Source organism: Meriones unguiculatus, chromosome 7 (genome assembly GCF_030254825.1).
Source record: "Meriones unguiculatus strain TT.TT164.6M chromosome 7, Bangor_MerUng_6.1, whole genome shotgun sequence".
Classification (NCBI taxonomy): domain Eukaryota; kingdom Metazoa; phylum Chordata; class Mammalia; order Rodentia; family Muridae; genus Meriones; species Meriones unguiculatus.
In genome coordinates, this window is record NC_083355.1 from 92,604,911 (window position 1) to 92,623,946 (window position 19,036).

General features: G+C 50.5%; 1 protein-coding gene across 2 annotated transcripts in view; it reads left to right on the forward strand.

The window, feature by feature from the left end:
* The window catches only part of Batf (basic leucine zipper ATF-like transcription factor), a 44,691-nt gene that overhangs the window by 15,572 nt on the left and 10,083 nt on the right, over positions 1 to 19,036 (forward strand). Inside the window, exon 3 of one of the 2 annotated variants that reach the window (XM_021634164.2) lies at positions 6,464 to 6,997. The exons of the other annotated variant lie outside the window; for it this stretch is intronic. Coding sequence (XP_021489839.1) covers positions 6,464 to 6,673 — 210 coding nt within the window. The 3' untranslated portion in view covers positions 6,674 to 6,997. Of the gene's footprint in view, positions 1 to 6,463; positions 6,998 to 19,036 lie in introns of those variants that run through there. 2 annotated transcript variants of the gene reach the window in all.

Below are 19,036 nucleotides of genomic sequence, written 5' to 3' on the forward strand. Positions count from 1 at the left end.
GGACAAGGAATAGATGAGCCATCTGGGAGAGGCAGCTCCAAGCCACGCTTTCTTTTTCCTCGCATTCCAACAAGCTCAGAAGGGGAAAGAGCAGGCTAGCGACAGGAGAAACAAAGACCTCTGTCTGTGCCACTGTCATCCGCTCAGGCTGCAATATGGTGGCTGTGGCTGCTGACCCTCCGTGCTCCACTTTGTGCTGAAGGGGAGTGGATTCAGCCTTGTCCAGCAATCACCCTCTCTCTCTCTCTCTCTCTCACACACACACACACACACACACACACACACACACTTCACCCTCCGGATGGCTATTTGAGTGTCTCTAGCTGAAAGCAGTGTGGTGGTGGTGTTTGGGGAGGACGCTGAGTGAGCTAACCTCCAGTGTTTTTCAAACGGTAGGGCTGTGGGAAAATGAGGCCCCAGTGTCAGTCTTCCAACCCTGTGACTATAGACAGGGCCCCTAGGTCATGGCTGCTGTGGCTGCCCAGCTACTGAGGGCTAGGAGCCAAAAGAAGACAGCTCCAGAGCCCAATGTGCGGCAACTCCTCCCCTCAGGTGAAAGGCAACGGTGGCGGGGGGGGGGGGGGGCTCGTCCTCCCTCTCCTGGGGAGCAGCCCGACTCTCATTGGAAAACCTCCTTCAGGAACTGTGGGCTGCCCTCGCCACATGAGACACGTGGGTGGTGGTACCAAATCCAAATGCCACGTGACTTGTGACTTGGAAGCTCACCATGCCAATGATAGTGTGCACATTCCTATGATCAGGAGAAACGCAGAGGTTATTTCCAACCTCTGGAAAATGGCTACTAGTAAATGCAAGAAGCCGGGGCTGGAGTGATGGAGTGGTTGAGAGCACCAACTGCTCTTCCGGAGGACCCAGGTTCAACGTCCAACACCCACACAGTGGTTCACAACATCTGTCGCTCCAGTTCCAGGAGATGGCTCTGACACCTTCTTCTGGCCTTCACAGACACACATGCAGGCAAACATGCACATAAAATGCTATATATATATATATATATATATATATATATATATATATTTTTTTTTTTTTTTTTTTTAAATAAAGAAAATGCAGGAAAGTCAAAGCATTCACCAAGAGCTGGCTAGGAGCAGAACAGAGCTCTACTGAGCATGTCTGGGGAGTCCCTGCTGAGCTCAGGCTAGACTCCAGCCAGGTACCCACTGCTCCCAATCTCCCTCCAACTCAGCTGCCTGGGGCTGAGGGACCAGCCTGGGGATTCCCCATCACTCAGGCACTCTAAGTGACCTCCTCTTCTGCCCCTCCAACAGGGGATTTCCCAGAATGTTCCCAGGCCTCAGGAAGCCTCCTCCTTAGCCACCCCCAGCTCTTGACAGAAGTGGTGTCAGATGACCCACAGGTGAGGGGTGTGAACCTTAGCTTTTGGAGGTAGGGGAAATGGAATGGTAATTTTGGCAGGTGAACAGAGCAGGGGATAATCCAGGCTCCCAAGGCAGGAGACAAAGAGCAGGTGTTTGTGCCTCAGCCTACAAGCTGTGTGACCCCTAGGTGCTGCTTAACTTCTCTGTGCCTCAGCTTCCCCTCTTTTGTAAAAGGGAGATGTTTGTAAAAGGGTGTTGTGCAATGGTGTTACATAAATTAAATATGATGACAGCTATAAAATACTTAAAAGGGTGGGTCATGGGGCACATTTTTTTAATTCCAACACACAGTGAGTTTATGACCAGCCTGATCTACACAGCCAGCTCCAGGCCAACTAGGCTCCATAATAAGACTCTCAAAAAAAAAATTATATATATGTGTGTGTGTGTGTGTGTGTGTGTGTGTGTGTGTGTAGCCAGGCATGGTGATGCATGCCCTTAATCCCAGCACTCAGTGAGGCAGAGGCAGGGGGATCTCTGTGAATTTAAGGCCAGCCTGCTCTACAAAGTGAGTATAGGACAGCCACGGCTACACAGAGAAACTGTGTCTCAAAAACAATATATATTATTATATATTTATAACATATATAGTGTGTGTTTATATGTGTGTGTACTATATATACACATACATTTAAATCTTGATGCCTGAGACAGACAGACAGACAGACAAACACACACACACACACACACACACAGGCACAGGCACATGCACAAAATTACCAAAAGGCTGGGGGGATGATAGGCTCTTATCTACTAATACATTTAGGTAGCCAATTTGGAGTCTGAAATGTTGGAGAAAAACTGGGGACGCCCCTGTTTCTGTAGCCATCAGCCTTAGCTGCCCCAACAGAAGCCTGTGGAGCCTGTAACAGGCTTAGCCCAGAATTAGTCAGTCAGAACCCATCACCGGCATCACTGGTGCTTCCCGGAGGACCCAGTATCTGGCTAAGGCTGAAGATCATTTTGGACTAGTCATCCTGTCTTCAAGAGAAGCAACTCGTACTCAATAGAAAAAGTGAGTCCTCCTAGGGCCACCCAGCCATGACCACCTCTGGAGTTCACCATTGCCCTAGTGCCAGGCCCTGGCTCTTTTTGGAGGATGGGGCCCTCGACGGAGGGTTCTTCCAGGCTGGCAGGGTGGAAGTGGGCAACTCTGTGGCTTCAGGGGTGTGGCTGGCTCAACGTGTGGTATTGGGTGACGTTGTGTGCGGCACGGTCTATGTGTGCAATCATTGCTAGGACTGCTGTCCCCGGGGTGGGCACAGGGGGCTGGGGACTTCTCCTGGCTCCTGAGAGCCCCCAGCTCACCTCTGTCCTCAGGCCTTCCGCTCAGGAGAGGTGGGAGGAAGGGACCCAAGTGGAGCCCTGCAGATCTCCTTCCTGGCTCTGGGTCTTCGGGTCCATTATTAGAAGCTTCTGCTCCTCTGAGAAGACGCTTGTGTGAGGGGGACCCTAGCACTTTCTCCTCACAGCTGCTGTCACCAGCCCGTGGGCGTTTTAGGAAACTAGGCAGGATGGTTTTGCTCCAGGTCTCTCTATTGGCCTCCTCAGTAGGATGCTCACACTGACAGCAGCAGACTTGGAGAGAACCCTGAGGGGTCTAACGGCATAACACAGGCTAGCGGTGGAGCCAGGAGCCAGGCTCGCTGCTCTCCCAACATAGCCAGGGGCCTGCTGGGTAGAAGGAAATTTCTTCACCCCCCCCCACACACACACCCACACCCCCCCACACACACACACCCACACACACACATACTCCCTCACTGAATTCTGCTCCCTGCACATACTGGGAAGTTATCAGGCATAGTTGCTGTCTCTGTGGATAAACAGCTGCCTCCAACTGTCCCTTTAGCTATATGAGTCCTCCTGTGTGTGTGGGGGGGGGGGGGAAGCGGCTGCCCCTGGCAGGGTAGAGGAATGGGGCCCAGGGCAGCCACTTCCTCCTACAAGGGAAGTCATTCTTTCTCTAGGGGGTGGCCACTGTCGGCAAGGCCTTGCCCTTACAGACTTTTTTTTTTTTTTTTTTTCAAGTAGCAGTCTGGCTTTACGAGGTAAAGAAAAACTTTGCCTCACGGTTAGAGGGAGCAGGCAGTGGTTAGCCTGGTCTGCCCGAGCCTGGGCTTTGGCATCTTAGGCTCAGGAGGTGACAGGAGAAGCCTGCTAGTGCCTTGCCCTTCAGTCACTTCCCGAAAGCTGGGCCAGCCTCTAGGCGGGGAGAAGATCGGAGCCCGCCCACTGGGTCGGTCCCTCCTTGGTGCCTGGGGGTTTGCCCAGGCTCTTCGGAGCACGGAACTTACAGTAAATGCTGTCACCAGTGGAAACTCTCAGAGGGGGCGAGGAGAGGGGTTGGAGGAAAGGGCCAGGACTCCGGGCCCCAGTTCCCGTCTTAGCATACCGCACCCCCAGGTTCATTTCGCCCACCTTTCAGTAAAGGGGTGCCGCCTTCCTGGTAAAGGGCCTGCTGACCTCCCTTTGGGATGTGCCAGCAAACAAAACAACAGTGAAATGCCCAGCTGGCCACAGCCCCCAGGAGCAGCAGCCAGGGACTGATCACCTTCCAGCTTCCGGCTTCCCTTACCCGGGCTCTAGAAATGGGGGTTCCCTTTGCACCAGGCTAGGGGCCTTGATTATCTCCGAAGGCTTTGAGAATGAGGCTGAGGCTGGGGCACGCTCACATCTGACCTTCAAAAGCAATGGAAGCCAGCTTGATGAGTGAGGGTCCCATCACTGTCCTGGGTTTGGACGTTTGGCAGCGTAACCGATACATGCCGTCTCTCACCAGCCCACTGCTCACTCCTGCTGGATCAGCTAGGGCAAACTTTAAATGTCAAGTTATCGTACATCTGCTAACCGCTATACTTTTGAGTCAACATTCTCATGCCAACAATTGATCTTATCAGCCAGTCAGTCAACAAACATTGAAGTTCGTTTGGCACTGAAGCAGGCATTTATAAATAATTGCTTAAATAATTAATTATTATTCTTAATATTTATTATTATTAATAAAGAATTAATAATTGCTTAAATAATTAAAGCCTGCTTTAACTATTTGTATCCTATTTAATCGGGGCTTTCAAACTTGCCTGGTCGTTAGAACGACCTGAGACACCTTCTTAAAGCTCAGATTTCCAGAGGTGGGGTGGCAGCTTGGTTGGTAAAGTCCTAACGTGGGGACCTGAGTTTGGGTCTCTGGCACCCACAGAAAGTGGGGTGAGGGAGTGCACACACACCCTGCACGTATGTACCTACACCCATACCTGTTTGCACACAAACACACGTGGAAAAGAGAAGCTCCGATTCCAGACTTCAGATTTCTCCCCAAACCCCAGCTCTGCAGAAGTAGGAGTTGCCTGGGAGCCTGCCCGTTCCTTTGCCCCTCCAGTACCGCTGGCTCTCTGGGGGAGTTGGGGAGGCCCCAGTTCTTAGCAGGAATCCATCCGTTTACTCAGCTCTGGGAATCCCATTGTCCGGAGAAACCGTGCCTCAGCAATTGCTGTGCACCAGAGCGCCCTGGAGGCTGGTAAATGAGGCAATCCTTTACTATCACGGAAACGTGTATCTGGACAAAAATGCTTGGCGCTTCCATAGTGACACACAGGGCACAGGACTCGTTATTTGAGGTTTCACTTTCTACGGTTTTAGTTATCCCCTGCCAGTTGCGGCCCGAGGATACTAACTGGAAAGTTCCAGAAATAAACAGTGTATACGGTTTAAATAACTCCGGTTATCACATATTGTCATAAATTTTCCATTCTGTGGCTGTTTATTGACAACCTCTTCCTACGTCTATAAACTCCGTCATAGGTTTACATGTGTAGGGAAGGCCGTAGCATCTACTGGGTCCTGCACCCAGGGTCTCTGGAGGACCTGGAACAGGATTGCAAAACCCACAGTGGTGGTGGGGGGGCGAATGGAATGCCAAGTCCATTGCAGGTCCTCACTATTCAGGAAGGCCCTACACACCCTAGAACCCCCAAGCCAGGCGGGCAGTCCTTGTCAGACAAATGCAAACAGCAGGTGCATGGTGAGTGTTGCAGAGTTAGCGGGCAGAAAGTGTTTCACAAACTGCTTTCTACTCTCCCAGGCTCTGGCCCGAATATATGCTTGCCACACTCAGCCCAGAGGCACACACGCAGTCATGCCTGCATGCACCCGAGCACACACACACATCTGGGTGAGGTTTTCCATGGTGTCCCCACCAAACTTGTGTGTGTGTTTGGGGGACAGGGTACCAGCAAGTGGAGATTATGTGGCTATGAGTCACTGATGCCTTTCTCATTTTTTCTACTGTTTTCTTCTATCCTTCCAACTCTCTCTCCCTTCATTCTCTCCAGCTCTCCCGTCTCCTTTCCTTTCTTCCCTTTCAGTATTGGAGATTGAACCTAGGGCTCCATTGCCTCACGCACACTCCATTGCCTCACGCACACTCCATTGCCTCATGTTTCCCAGCCCTCTAGACTCCTCTATTTAGAGACAGGGTGACCTGTCTAGCCTGGGCTGGCCTCAGCCTCCCAATCCCCCTGCCTCCACACGCTCGGTGCTGGGATGGCAGGTCTGTTCCACCATGCCCAGCTTGTCTCTCTCACTTTTGAGGGATGAGGCTGGGTATCATAAGCGGATTGTTACAAAGGGACTTGACCTCCCCTCTCTCTTTTACACACACGCTTCTTTTTACACTCCCCACTTGTCCATTCACTTTTTTCTATCACGCGTGACCCTCAGCCACCATGTCCTTAAACCTCCAGAACTCTGAGCTCAAATAGACTACTCAGCCTCCAGCATTCCGTTACAGTGCTAAGGACAGATGAAACAGCCTGTGTGGAATCACTGCTGTTCTTATCAGTCAAACCCGATATTTGCACATACCCACGTGCTTACATAGTTGTGCCCGTGCAAACATGTGTACACGTGTGCATATCCTCATGTGTACATGAATCTTCATGGCTGTGCTGATGGAAGACCACTCTGTCCCCCCACCCCCGCCCCCATGCACCTCCTTCCCACCCCCACCAACCTTCCCACCTTCCCTGACACTCATCATCCTGCCCACTGTCCCTTGACAGGAGAGCGAAGACCTGGAGAAACAGAACGCAGCTCTGCGCAAGGAGATCAAACAACTCACGGAGGAGCTCAAGTACTTCACCTCGGTGCTGAGCAGCCATGAGCCCCTGTGCTCCGTGCTGGCCAGCGGCACGCCCTCGCCCCCGGAGGTGGTGTACAGCGCGCATGCCTTCCATCAGCCTCACATCAGCTCCCCGCGCTTCCAGCCCTGAGCTTCCGGGACAGGAAGAGGTGGGAGCCTCCCAGTCGATGCTACTCCCACTGGCCATTGGAGAGGCATGCAAACCTAGGCCAGGCTGCCCTCATACCTCCATGCGGAGACCCAGTGGCAGGGGCCTGGACGAGTATTGAACACAAGAACTACAGTGGCCGGAAGGACTTGAAGCTGCAGGAAATTATACCCAATGGACTCCACCCTACAGGAAAGAAGCCGCTGCCCCGGAGTGTCATGGATGATGCGATGCCCAAGAACCCATAGCACAGAAGGGAGAGCAGGGCGTGAATAGTTTTCTAAATAAATATTTTCTAAGAAATAAGCCCTGGAAAGCGGCTTCCCTCGTTTTCCCCAACAGCATCCTGCAAACTACTTTCTGTTGTTTTGGGACCTGGTTTTTCCTCTTGCCTTCAGGGGGCTCCCCCAGACTCTAAGGTGTCGGCTCATACCTCCTGTCCATGTTTTGTTCACCTGTTTGGGAAGCTGGCCTCTCCTCAAATCATCTTCAGCCTCTAGACATGCCCCTCACCCTCCCTCCCCAGAGCTGCTCAGTGTGACCTCCCCAACCCTGCCTCTCGCACTGTGCTTTCTCTAGACGGTGGAACGGGTTGCTCTGCGATTAGAGAAAGGGTTGAGTGTAAGATCCCACGTGGAGAGATAGGAGGCAGGGGAATCCCCGCTTCTCCCATTTGTACGTCTTCCCGGCTGGCTGCTCCAGAGATACAGTCAAGTCTCAAGGATCCCAAGTTCCACACCAGGAATTTGAGTAGCGCAGAGGCAACAAGAGCCTCACGCTGGAGGAAGTAGGCAGTCTTTTCTCACACCCTGCCAAGGAGGCCCTTAGAAAATAGGGTGGCTGCTGCCTGGGCGCCTCGAGTGTCCCAAGATGGAGTAGTTCAGGGTAGTTTTCAGTTTGGACATCTGGTTGGAGCCAGTGTGCCTCATTTCCCTCTGATGTCCACCTGTTTCTCAGAAGATCCCAGGCCAGGTGTCTGCTGTCTCCTCCAGGGCTGCTGTGGAGCCATTTCTAGCTCCATAGCCTCTGCTGAGTGGTTGAGCACCGAGGAGGCAGATAGCATAGGGCCAGACTTCTGTGGCAGGCCCAGCCTGTAGTCCCTTAGAATAGCCAGCCCCTACTGCTTCCCTTAGGACAGCCACGCTCTCTCGAAGGGGGGAAGAGCAGCCAGCCACTTGCTTGTTAAGCAACTCCTAACCCACTGTCCGGTGCCTTTGGCTCATTTGATGATTCCTGCTCAGGTGCCTCCTACCATCTGGGATGAGGGCAGTGTTGGGCAGCTGTGACAGAGGCCTGACAAACCTGCCCCCTGCCTGTGGCTTCCTCCTATGAGAGAATCTCATAGCAATCATTGGGTAAGGGGCAGAGGGAGGCTCTTATTTTCAAAGCCATTGTCCCAGCTTGCCCAAGAGTAGGGCTCGGCTGAGCCCCTGATTCAGAGTCTGGGGAGACTGGCCAGAACACCTCCACTGAACACTCATTTTCCCTCCAGTGCCATATCTGGAATCCTAATCTTTAGTCTCCCAACAAAACAGCAAACCGGCACTCATCTTCTGGAGCAGAGACTCCACATGGCCTGGGATGTGTGATGAGTAGCAGCCGTCCCTTCCACTCCCTACAGGAGCTGGAATTTAAGGGCTGGTGCTCTGGTCCTCTCTTTCCCGCTCCTCCAGGAGCAGGTCCAGCAAAGAAGCCGTGTCACTGTGTTCCCTGTCACTCCGGGGGACACAGAATTCTGGGTCCAGTTTTCTTTGCAGCCGACCACGAGTTGGCCTTTCCTAGGCAGGCTTCCTTCCAGTCAGAGGTACCTCTTCCCCACCCCTGCTGCAGCATGGTGATTTTCCCCTAGAAACCCCCACACAAGGCACATGACTGGCCCGGGGCATCTTCTGAATGAGACTTGGGGCCAGAACTAGAAATGCAAGCTCACGTGTGCTGGATCCGTCTCTCAGCAAGGACTTCTCTTCCCCTTTCATTCTCCACTTTCTAATGACCCTCAGTGGTTCTACTTCTCCTTTCTGATCAGCCTGGTAAAAGAGCTGAGGCTGGGGGCAGCTCGATGTCCCCACACAGGGGCTTGGGAGAGGCAGCTGTTGAGTACAGACATCTCATTCCCTGCTCATGATGGGAATGACCCCAGGCTGGACCAGTTCTTAGGCACACACAGACACTGGAAGTGCAGTGAATTGGAAAGTGACACAAACCAAAAGCATAAGCCACGTCTCTGTAGTTCCACTGAGTAGCGTCGTTTTGGAATTCAGACACAGTGATTGCTGCATTTCCCAACTTGGAAGAAAAGCTAAAATCGTAATTCCTACATGAGTTTCTTTTTCCTGTGTGTGTTTTCCTCCTTTGCTGGTACTGACGATGGAACCCAGGACCTCCAACATGGTAGGCAAATTCTGTCACTGAATCACACTTCAGGATTCAAATCCATTTTTTAGGATAATGAGTTTCTCTGTTTATTTTGAGGCCCTATCTGTCTATGTAGTCTTGACCGTCCCGGCATTAAATAGCCCAGGCTGGCCTTTAGCTTGAAGTAATTCTTCTGACTCTGCTTTTTGGGTGCTGGAATTACAACTGTGTTGTACCACACTCTGCTCCAATGTCTAAACAATCAACAGACCAACAATGTACAGTGATGGATCAGATTTGCCCCTAACATTTACATGACCTGGAAGGAAGCACAAAAGTCGCATGCTATAGGTCTCAATATTTAAACACTACTCTTCTTCTTTCCCTGGCAAAGGCGGCTTCCTCTCCATCCTGAAATGCCAGCTTCAAATTTAGGATTTTTAGACACTTTGAAATTTTATATCAACACAGGCGGTAGAGGGAGATAGCCTTCCAGCTGCAGCCCATCTGCTCTTCCCGACTCCCTGGCTCCTGTCCACAGCATCAGACGATGTCCATACTCCAGGCTCAGGAAAAATAATCCTAGGAGAGCTGCTGGATGCCCTGCAGAGCCCGGGAAGGACCTCTGACTCAGGGAGTCCTGCTGTCCTGGTCACACGGAGCACTAGGGGTTCTGAAGAAATTTTACTTTGTCCTAAGGTCTGGAAGGAGTACAATAGGAGACAGACAGACCAGTGTTGGCCCCTGTAACACGGGGAGTCCAGTGCAGGGAGCCCGCTGCGTGAGTGCAGGGCAGACACTTCTGAGTTGACCTTTTCTGATCTAGGTCGACAACAGCTTCCGGGGAAGCCCAAGCTACAAAAAGGCGAAGAAGCAGCGATGGGTGTAAGTCAGCACCTGTGTCGTCTGTCGTCTTGACACCTGCCCCCTCCTGCTTCCCCACCTGTGGGCCTCTGTTTACCTCTTCCTAGCAGTACTGAACCCAGAATTTCAGTCGTCAGGTTGCGGAGTGTGGGTGGGGAAAAAAAGGGAGCCGGGTGAACTCAGAGTTCACGGGCTTACTGTCTGCCGGGCCACAACTTACCAGCAATGTATATTATTAATATTTCCAGCCCATGTCAGTTGTTGCTGTGGTTTTGAGATACAGGAAGTAAGGCATCTAGGTTTCCCACTTATTTAGAGGACAGGTAAGCTGTCTCTACCCCCTCTGCCCAGGTTTCCTTCTCTCAGACCGATTTCAGCATTCCAGAGTTGTTCAAGGGAATCCTAAGCAAAGAAAGGAGCTAGGGAACCAAGACCAACATTAGCCTGTCTGTTCTGCTTTGTTCTATTAATTTATTTATTTTTAGACACAGAGTCTTCCTATGTCTATGTATCTAGGCTGGCCTCAGACTTGAAATCCTCCTGCCTCAGCCTCCTGACAGCTGGGATTATAAACACAGAGTGGATTAACACCTTAAAACCTACCATGGGGTAGTGCTTGACTCAAGGGAATGAACTCCTTGATGGTGACATTTTAGGTTACCCAACACGGATGGAGATATTTGTTGGAGTTCCTCTTGCCATGGAGATGACCAGTGTCTGCCCTGGCCTTGGGTGGGGACAACACAAAGAATGGGAGATAGGAGTAGAAAAGGAACAGAGATGTGTCTCTCCAAAAACTACTGTGGCGTAATGTGTCTTGGCCAGTTACTATTGCCGTGAGGAAACACCATGACTAAAAACAACTTGGGGAAGAAAGAGTTTATTTGGCGTACACTTCCACAGCACTGTTCATCACTGAAGGAAGTCAGGACAGGAACTCACACAGGGTAGGAACCTGGAGGCTGGGGCTGACACAGAGCCTATGGAGGAGTGCTGCTTCCTGGCTTGCTCCTCATGGCTTACTCAGCCTTTCTTTTCTTTCTTTTTTTTTTCTTTCCTTTTTTCTTTCTTCTTCCTTCCTTTCTTTTTTCTTTCCTTTCTTTCTTTTTTAGCTCTTTATTTATTCCTTGTGAGTTTCACATCATGCACCCCAGTCCTGCTCATCTCTCTGTACCCTCATATCTGCTCTTCACCCTTCCAATACCCCCCCCCAATTAAAAACACACAAACAAAACCCAAAGCATAGAAAATATCTCACTGTGCAAATATGTCACAGTGTGTCCCACAGTACACCCCTCTGCCCACACATCCTCACTTGCAAATGTTCATTGCAATGAGTCATTGCTTTGGTTCGAGACCTCTGGCTTCTGAGACACCATCGATATTGGCTCCTCAGCGGGATTCCTCCCGGTTATCCTGTTGCTGTGCAGCGTTCATGGAGCTCCTGCAGCTTTGGGGTCAGCAGGACTGGCCTTTTCACATATCCCAAACATTCACAGATGATATGGAATTTTTGGGGTGGGCCAACTCAGAGCCCTGGATCTGGGCCTGGGTGGAGCCAAGCTGGTCAGCTTTATGCCACCCAGGCCCACTCGGGTGAAGCTCTTGCTAAGCCACCCAATGCCAATAACAGCAGGAGGCGGGATCAACTCTCTTGCTCTCACGCCCTCTGGCCAGCTCCACTGCGTTGCGTAGGTGAGGTGCAGGGTCCACTCCTCCAAGCGCTACAGCCAGTGAGGGAGCAAGGCTAGCTCTCCTACTCTCATGCCTGGGGGTCAGCTCTCCCAGACTACAGCAGGTAGAGAGGGACAAGGGTGGAAGACATCACCTCCTCCTCCACTGCACACCTCATGACAGATGAGAGGTGGGGCCAAGCTCTCCTGTGCCCTCGCCCTCGGGGCGGCTCACCTGCGCCCTCACCACCAGGGTCAGCTCTGCTGTGTTGTGCAGGCAGGTTCAGGGCTGCTTTCTCTGACTGATGCTGCAGCCGGTGAGGGGTGGGGGTAGGGCCAGCTCTCCGGAGCTCATGGTTCTGTGGACACCTTTCCCGAGGCACTGGGGTGGCAGTGTCAGCAGGGTCAGCTCCTCAACACCCACACCCCAACCATCAGGGCCAGCTCCGCTGTACTGCTTTGGTGAGGTACAGGGCCTGCCCTCCCGAAGGCTGCCCCCCAGTGAGAGGTGGAACCAACTCTCCCGAACAGTCAGTGAGGGGCGGGGCCAGACCTGCACAGCCCCAGGACATCTGCCCCAACTAGAGGTGACCCTATGTTCCCTAATGGTAATGAGCCGCAGACATCAACATCGACCTCTCCTGCTGTGCATAGCCACAGACCCCGACATGGCTCTGGCAGGGAGCTCACCGTGGCCGCAGGGAGCTGAGCTGGCCACTCACAACAGGCTACTCCTCTCTGATAAGCATTATTCGGTGTCGAAATGAGCTAATTCAAGACAAGCACATAAATGCAGGTTTATTAGGAGCAGCTCTTGGCGGGTTCACTGGTCCCAAAGAATGGGGCCAGAGAAGTCACCATGCAAGGGGAGACAGAAAGAGTCCAAACAGAGGGAGGGGCTGGGGAAGGGAGAGAGAGAGAAACAGAAAGAGAGAGAGAAGGGAGAGAGAAAGAGGAGGAGAAGAAGAAATGCAGAAAGAAGAGAGAGAAGAAAAAGAGAAGAGAGACAGAACCCAAAATGTCTGGATTATATAGTGAAGAATCTCTGGGATGGAGAGGGCAGCCATGCCCTGCAGCAGCTAGGGCTAAAGGATGCTGGGAGAACCTGGAGGTCAGATCCACCTTGGTTGAAAAGGCACTTGAAGCTGCTTGTCTGGGTCTGAGGCCCAACACCTTCCTCCCTCAAGTCTCCAGTTCCATCTCTCTTCATGATGTTCAAGCTGCTCCACTTCTCTTGTTAGGGCCTGTGTTGGTGTAGTTTTTAAAAACTCATTTATTTATGTTTCTTATAACTCTTTCTCCCTGCTCCACCCAATCCCTTCCAACATCCCAACACCAGGTAGAATAAAGGGTTAGTGGGAGTGGGAGAGGGGCCTCAGTTCTTTTAGCTGCTTCCTGCTGGTTAGGGTCATCGGGTTCCTTAGAGCCAGTCCAATCCTCCTTCCAGGAGATCTCCAACTTCTTGTCCCACCGCATCGTCAGCAATCAGGAACCACAGGAGGAAGCAGCAGCAGCCTCGTTCTTTCTCGGAGCTCCTTCACACTCTCTGAGCTCTGGCATTTATTCTCTTACCAGACTCCTCAGATTTAAAATATCTGCAGCTGGCAAAGAGCTCCTCTCAGTGCCAGCATGAGGCAAATAGTCTGCTGCTGTGACCATCTGAATCAGTCCCACATCCCACACCTGGGAGCAAAACAAAAACATGTTTATATCCACAACAGACCTGCTCTTTGTTACAAAGGTGAAGCTATTTTGTATTCAGTATCCATTTTTGTTTAGAAGGTAAAATTAAGTTAAAAAATTTTAATCCTGCTTCCTAGAGGTAGTTATTCAAAGCTGACACTAACAAACCCTGCCAGAGGGTCAAGTTAACCTTATATTTTACTATGACTCAATGGTGTCATAATTCATGCTATGTTATCTCCATACTTGGCTACACTCTGGTTACATTCTATGCTTTATCTCTGCACTTGGCTGTACTCTGGAGGACTCTGACCACCACCTCACTTACCTCACTTAGGGCCAATCAGCTTCAAGGTTAGATGATAATACTTTGTCTAGTTAGCCAAAGTGAACTTAAAATGTATTACTGGCTGTCCCCCCACCCCAAGGGCTTCTGCACTTGGTTTTCCTACAAAAGCCTGCTGTAAGGACAGACCAGCAGCACAATTGGGCTCCCGAGTCCTTTCTGTGGCCCTGCTCGAAATCAGCTTGGAACAGGTGTTAACCATCCATGTCTGACTGAGATTGGTGTCTGAGTGGTTTGTGTGGCTATTCTTGGACTACAACACTCTTTATCTCCCCTCTAACCATCACACATTATATTATGGTGGCTCCTGCCGCACAGCCTGCTTTCTTATAGAGCTCAGAACCACCAGTCCATCAGTGTCTCCACCCACAATGGCCTGAGCCCGCCTCCGTCAATCACTGATTACAAAAATGCCCAACAGGCTTGCCTACAACCTGAGCTTATGGCGGCGTTTTCTCAGTTGCGGTTCCCTCCTCTTAAACCACTCTAGATCATGTCATGTTGACAGAAAACTAGCCAGCAGTCTCTCCTCTCCCCTCCCCACACACACACAGGAGCACACGTGTGCAGGCCAGAAGTCGACTTTGGTTACATCTCAACTGCTCTTTACATTATTTTTTGAGACAAGGTTTCTCACTGAACCTAGAGCCCATTGATTAGTTAGTCAGTTTAGGAGCTCCAGGAGGGATTATGGATGCTCGGTGTTAGCCTAGCTCTTAAAGCGGACGGTGGGGATCTGAACTCAGGTCCTCACGCTTTCGTCGAAGTGTTTTGCCAACAGAACTGTCGTTCCAGCCACCCCACTTCCCACCCCAAACTTTTTTTTTTATGTACCTGATATATGATCTGAGTTAACTCACTCTAAGAAGATAAACAAAAACCTTATGCTGGCTTGAACAATCTACTCGGATTAAATTAATTTGACTTTGGTTGGTCTGTATTTGTCTGAATAAGTATTATAGTTGGGAGGAAGGAACAGGCACATTTCTTTGAGTTTGAGGATAGCCTGGTCTACCTTATCAAGTTCAGAGTCAGCCAGAGCCATACAAACAAGTTTCTGCCTCCAAGCAAACATTCTTGGGGCTGGAGAGATGACTCAGCAGTTAGGAGAATGCACAACTCTTGCAGAGGACCTAGGCTCAGTTTCCAATACCCACTACTATCAGTTCACACACAGCTGTAACTCTAGCGCTCGAGGACCTGGTGCCCTCTTCTGGCCTCCATAGGCACTGCACCCATTTGCACAACTCATATTGAGACACACACACACACACACGCAATTAAAATTTTTAAGTCTTTTAAAAAAGGGAAATACACAAACCCATACACAGATACACAGGTGTTCACATAATTCAAAATAATAATAATAAATCTTTTAAAAATGACTCTCGAATGCCCACAAGAATGTTAAGGCCCTAATGCCGAAGACTATATGATCTGGTCACAGGACATAGGGAGATTAAGCTGGGACTGAGCCAGAAGCTTCCTCATTTCAGACTGGACCCTGAGAGCCCCAGCAGATGCCATACAGGCTGTGGAGAAGGGACTTATCATCTAGAGTCTTACATGCTACCCTGCCCACCTTCCAGGCAAAATGTGCCCACCAGTGTAACAGTGGCAAGGCTGTTACGAAGATAACCAAGCATTTTCTGATTGAATTTGAAACCTGATCCACAGAAGGGAACTGGTATCTGTAAACCTTTTTAAAGCCTATGGCTAGGATGGTGTGGGCGCTAGCGGAAAAGCAACTGCTGTTGTTTCGATAAATGGAAATAATGTACCAAAGTCAAATAATTTAACATTGCCTGTTAAATAATGCTTATGCCAATAGACTAGTGCTGTGGCCAGCTTTGACAAGAGAAGACTATTTAAACAGTGGGCGATGGTAACGACAGAGCCCCATAACCGGTCAAAGTGATGAAAAGGAGTGGCTGGCTGCTCAATAATAAAGTGGAAAGGATGTGAGAGCCAGAGGAAGGGAGGGAGTATTGGGGAATGCTATTTTTTTTTTCTTTTGAGACAGGGTTTCTCTGTATGGCTCTGGCTGTCCTGGACTTGCTTTGTAGACCAGGATGTCCTTGAACTCAGAGAGATCCGTCTGCCTCGCAGAGTGCTGGGATTACAGGCTTGTGCCACCACGACCAGCGGCGAATGCTATCTTCTGGGCATAACCTGTTGCACTCTCGGGCTCACAGACTGTTCCTGCCAACATTCTGCCATGGAGCAAGGAGGAGCTCAAGAAGCCACTATAACAAAATTCATTAGATCACTAAAGACCTAAGAAGTAGAGAGGGATCAGTCAGGAAGAGGAAGGTGATCAAGGAGCGGGGAGAGACAAAAGATGGTACTGGTGGGTAATTATGATCAAACTATTATATACAAACATAAAAATGTCATAATGAAACCCATACATATAATTACTATGCAAACAAATTAAAAAAAAAAAAACTGCCTTTTTCTAAGCTTAGGGCTGGCAATCAAGACTTTGACTTATCTGGTCAAGGTGCTATCATGTGATACAGGCTGAGCCAATCTAAACTTCTCCCGGGAATTTGACTCTTCAAGGAAAAGACCTCAGAGATGATTGCAGCCCTTCCATCACCATAGCCGAGAAGTCCTGACCAGAAGATCCCTTCCTTTGTATTCTGTGAGCTAAATATGTTTCAGCAAATGCATAAGCCAAAAGACAGTGAGCATACCTGGGTTTCCCAGGGAGGGACACTGGGTCCTGACACTCGGGGCTCCCTGAGTGGGCTCTTGGATACTGTACCCTATTAGAAGCCAGGCATTCTGCTAGGCATTCACCAGCCCCCAGAGCAGCTAGCTGACCTGGACGACCATTGCTGCTTCTGACCTGGAAGGCACCACGGAGAGCTGAGTTCAGCCTCCAGCTTCATGCCCATCCCGTCGATCCATCCCACACCAAACACAGCTACTTGGCTTTAGGTAATGGTTGGGGTTTCAAAACCCCAGAGCTTCCTGATTGAAGCTTTAGTCTCCAGGGTGATGTCACTGGCATATGGTGAGAACTTTAGGGGGTCAGAGGTCAAGAGTAGCTCTTTAGGTCATTGACAGTACGCCCTGATGGGAGATTCTGGCTTCCTCATCCTCTTCCCCCTGTCCCCTCTTCCTCTTCCTTCCCCGGTATTAATTACTTCTCTATTGTTGTTATGAGACATAATGACCAAGGCAGCCTGTGCAGAGGGAGGGGTTTATTTGGACTTATGGTCCCAGCGTGTCACAGCAGAGAAGCACAACAGCAGGCAGGCACAGCGGCTGGAGCAGCAGGCTGAGAGCTCGCGTCTTGAACAGTAAGCAGGGAGCAGAGAGAGTGAACTGAGAATGGCTCAAGGCTTTGAAACCTCAAAGCCCACCCCCAAGTGACATACTTCCTCTGGCACCTCTTCCCACCCCTCCTCAAACTGCACCAACAACTGGGGACCAGGTGTTCGAGTATCTGAACCTAAGGGGGGGGTCATTCGTATTCAAACCGCCATGCTATCTCTCACCCTCCCTCCTTTCCCCTACTCTTCCTCCCCTCTTCCTAACCCACCGTGTGACCACTCCCTTTGCCATCTGCTCTCATCATTGCCACTCACCATCCTCACCAGAGATCTGAAAGGATAGGAGCCCCATTGGATTTGAATTCTCCCAACTACAAACTAAACACACCTTCCTTAGATAGTCTCTTCCTGGGACTTTGTCATGGCAATGCAAAACTGACCAACCCACCAGCCCATTGGCTCAAAGGCTGTATGCAAATCTCCATCTAGCCATGAACCAAACAGAACACCAGGGTAGGCAGGTACCCAGACAGGGGCTGTTAATCAGTTAGGATTGATGTGTTTTATTGTCCTAGCAATCAGTTTGACCCTGCCCTTCCTCCACCCCCCATCCAGCCTGGGAATAAGCTTAGCACCTGAGGAACTTGGATGCCGTGCTGGTAGAGGCGTTCTCCAGGTTGTCCTTATGTTTCTGCTTCACTGCCCTGCCTAGCTTAGGGCCTGATTCATAAGTAAGCTCAGGATAGAAGAGGAAAAGTTAAGACCAAGAAAAGGACAGGGTGAGAGAGTTGGGTCTGCCCTAGAAAAGTCTCACTTGGGGACTTCCTGCCTTCTCTCTCTGCCGCAAAATGCTTTCATGTGCTTCTTTGGAATGAGCATTGGGAGCCCTGCCTGTAATCCCAGAGCTCGGGGAGACAGGCCTGTGAGTTCAAGGCCAACCTGGTCTACAAAGCAAGTTCAGGACAGCAAAGAAACCCTGTCTCAAAAAAAAAAACCAAAACAAAACAGAGAAAAAAACACTGGGGTAGACGTGAAGGACAAAAGGGTGAGAATAATGTAAGGAAAAGGATTGTGGCCTGTGGGATGGCAGAGACTGCGGTGGCCTCGTTTTCGGCCTCATTTTCTGTTCCGGGTGTTATAAGGAACTGGTGTAATCCTCATCTTAGATACAGAAACAGTCTCAATCGAAGTTAGCTGGTTTGCCAGGGTTAAGTGCGGACACAGCACTCAGACTGGCCTGTGCTGCCTTCAAAACCGGGGCTCTGGGCCAGCCAAGCTTGAGATGCTGGAGATGGCTCGCCAGGATCAGAATTAAGCAGGCCTTGGTAGTGTTGCCACCTAGTGACAAGAAGGAGAACTGTATACACCAAGTTTTGGTCCCTGTTTCATCCCTGAGCTGACCATTGGAGTCACACCTTTCTTGCTCTGCCAGGAGAGGGGCCCATAGCTGTGACCTCTGGATGTAAGCTCACCGCTCTGGGCACCCAAGAGCTCAATATAAAGGGATTCATAAAGGAATGACAGGCAGCTCTGTAGGGTTTGGGGGTTCCACCTGGTCGCCACACATCACCTCTGAAGATGTGAGGGTCAAAGTTAATCCCATACCCACACTATGTCAAGAGCTCTGCTTCCTGTGCCTGTCCTGTTCAGCCAGACATGAAGCACCAGCTAGCCCTCTGGCCCGAGGTAACAGAGTGGAGACTAACGGTGAGCCTTGGGCTTTCCTGTTTCTACTCTGCCAGGCTGCCCTGTGCCCCACTTCTTGTCAGTTGGATTCACCTGGTGAGACCTGTTTGTGTCAGCATAGTCATTCAGACACGATGACTCAAGAGTCGGTGGGGGAGGGGGATCTGTGTCAGCAGGTTGGCTTTGCTGACCTTTATGGCAGTGAGAAGTCACTTCAGTCTGAAATGTGTGGCTCGCCTAGTGATTTCTGTCTCAACTGAAATACGGTCTTGAGTGATCAGCGGGCAGATAAACAGAAGCACTTCCCCATTTCCACTCCCTGCACATTCCATAACTCCTTCTGGGTGTTCTCTTTTTCAGATCCAGGACACCTGAACTAAGGAAGCCAGAGTTCCTATTCCCTTTCAGCATGGGCCTCAACATCTTGTTACAACTAGCAGGAGGATAAATGATC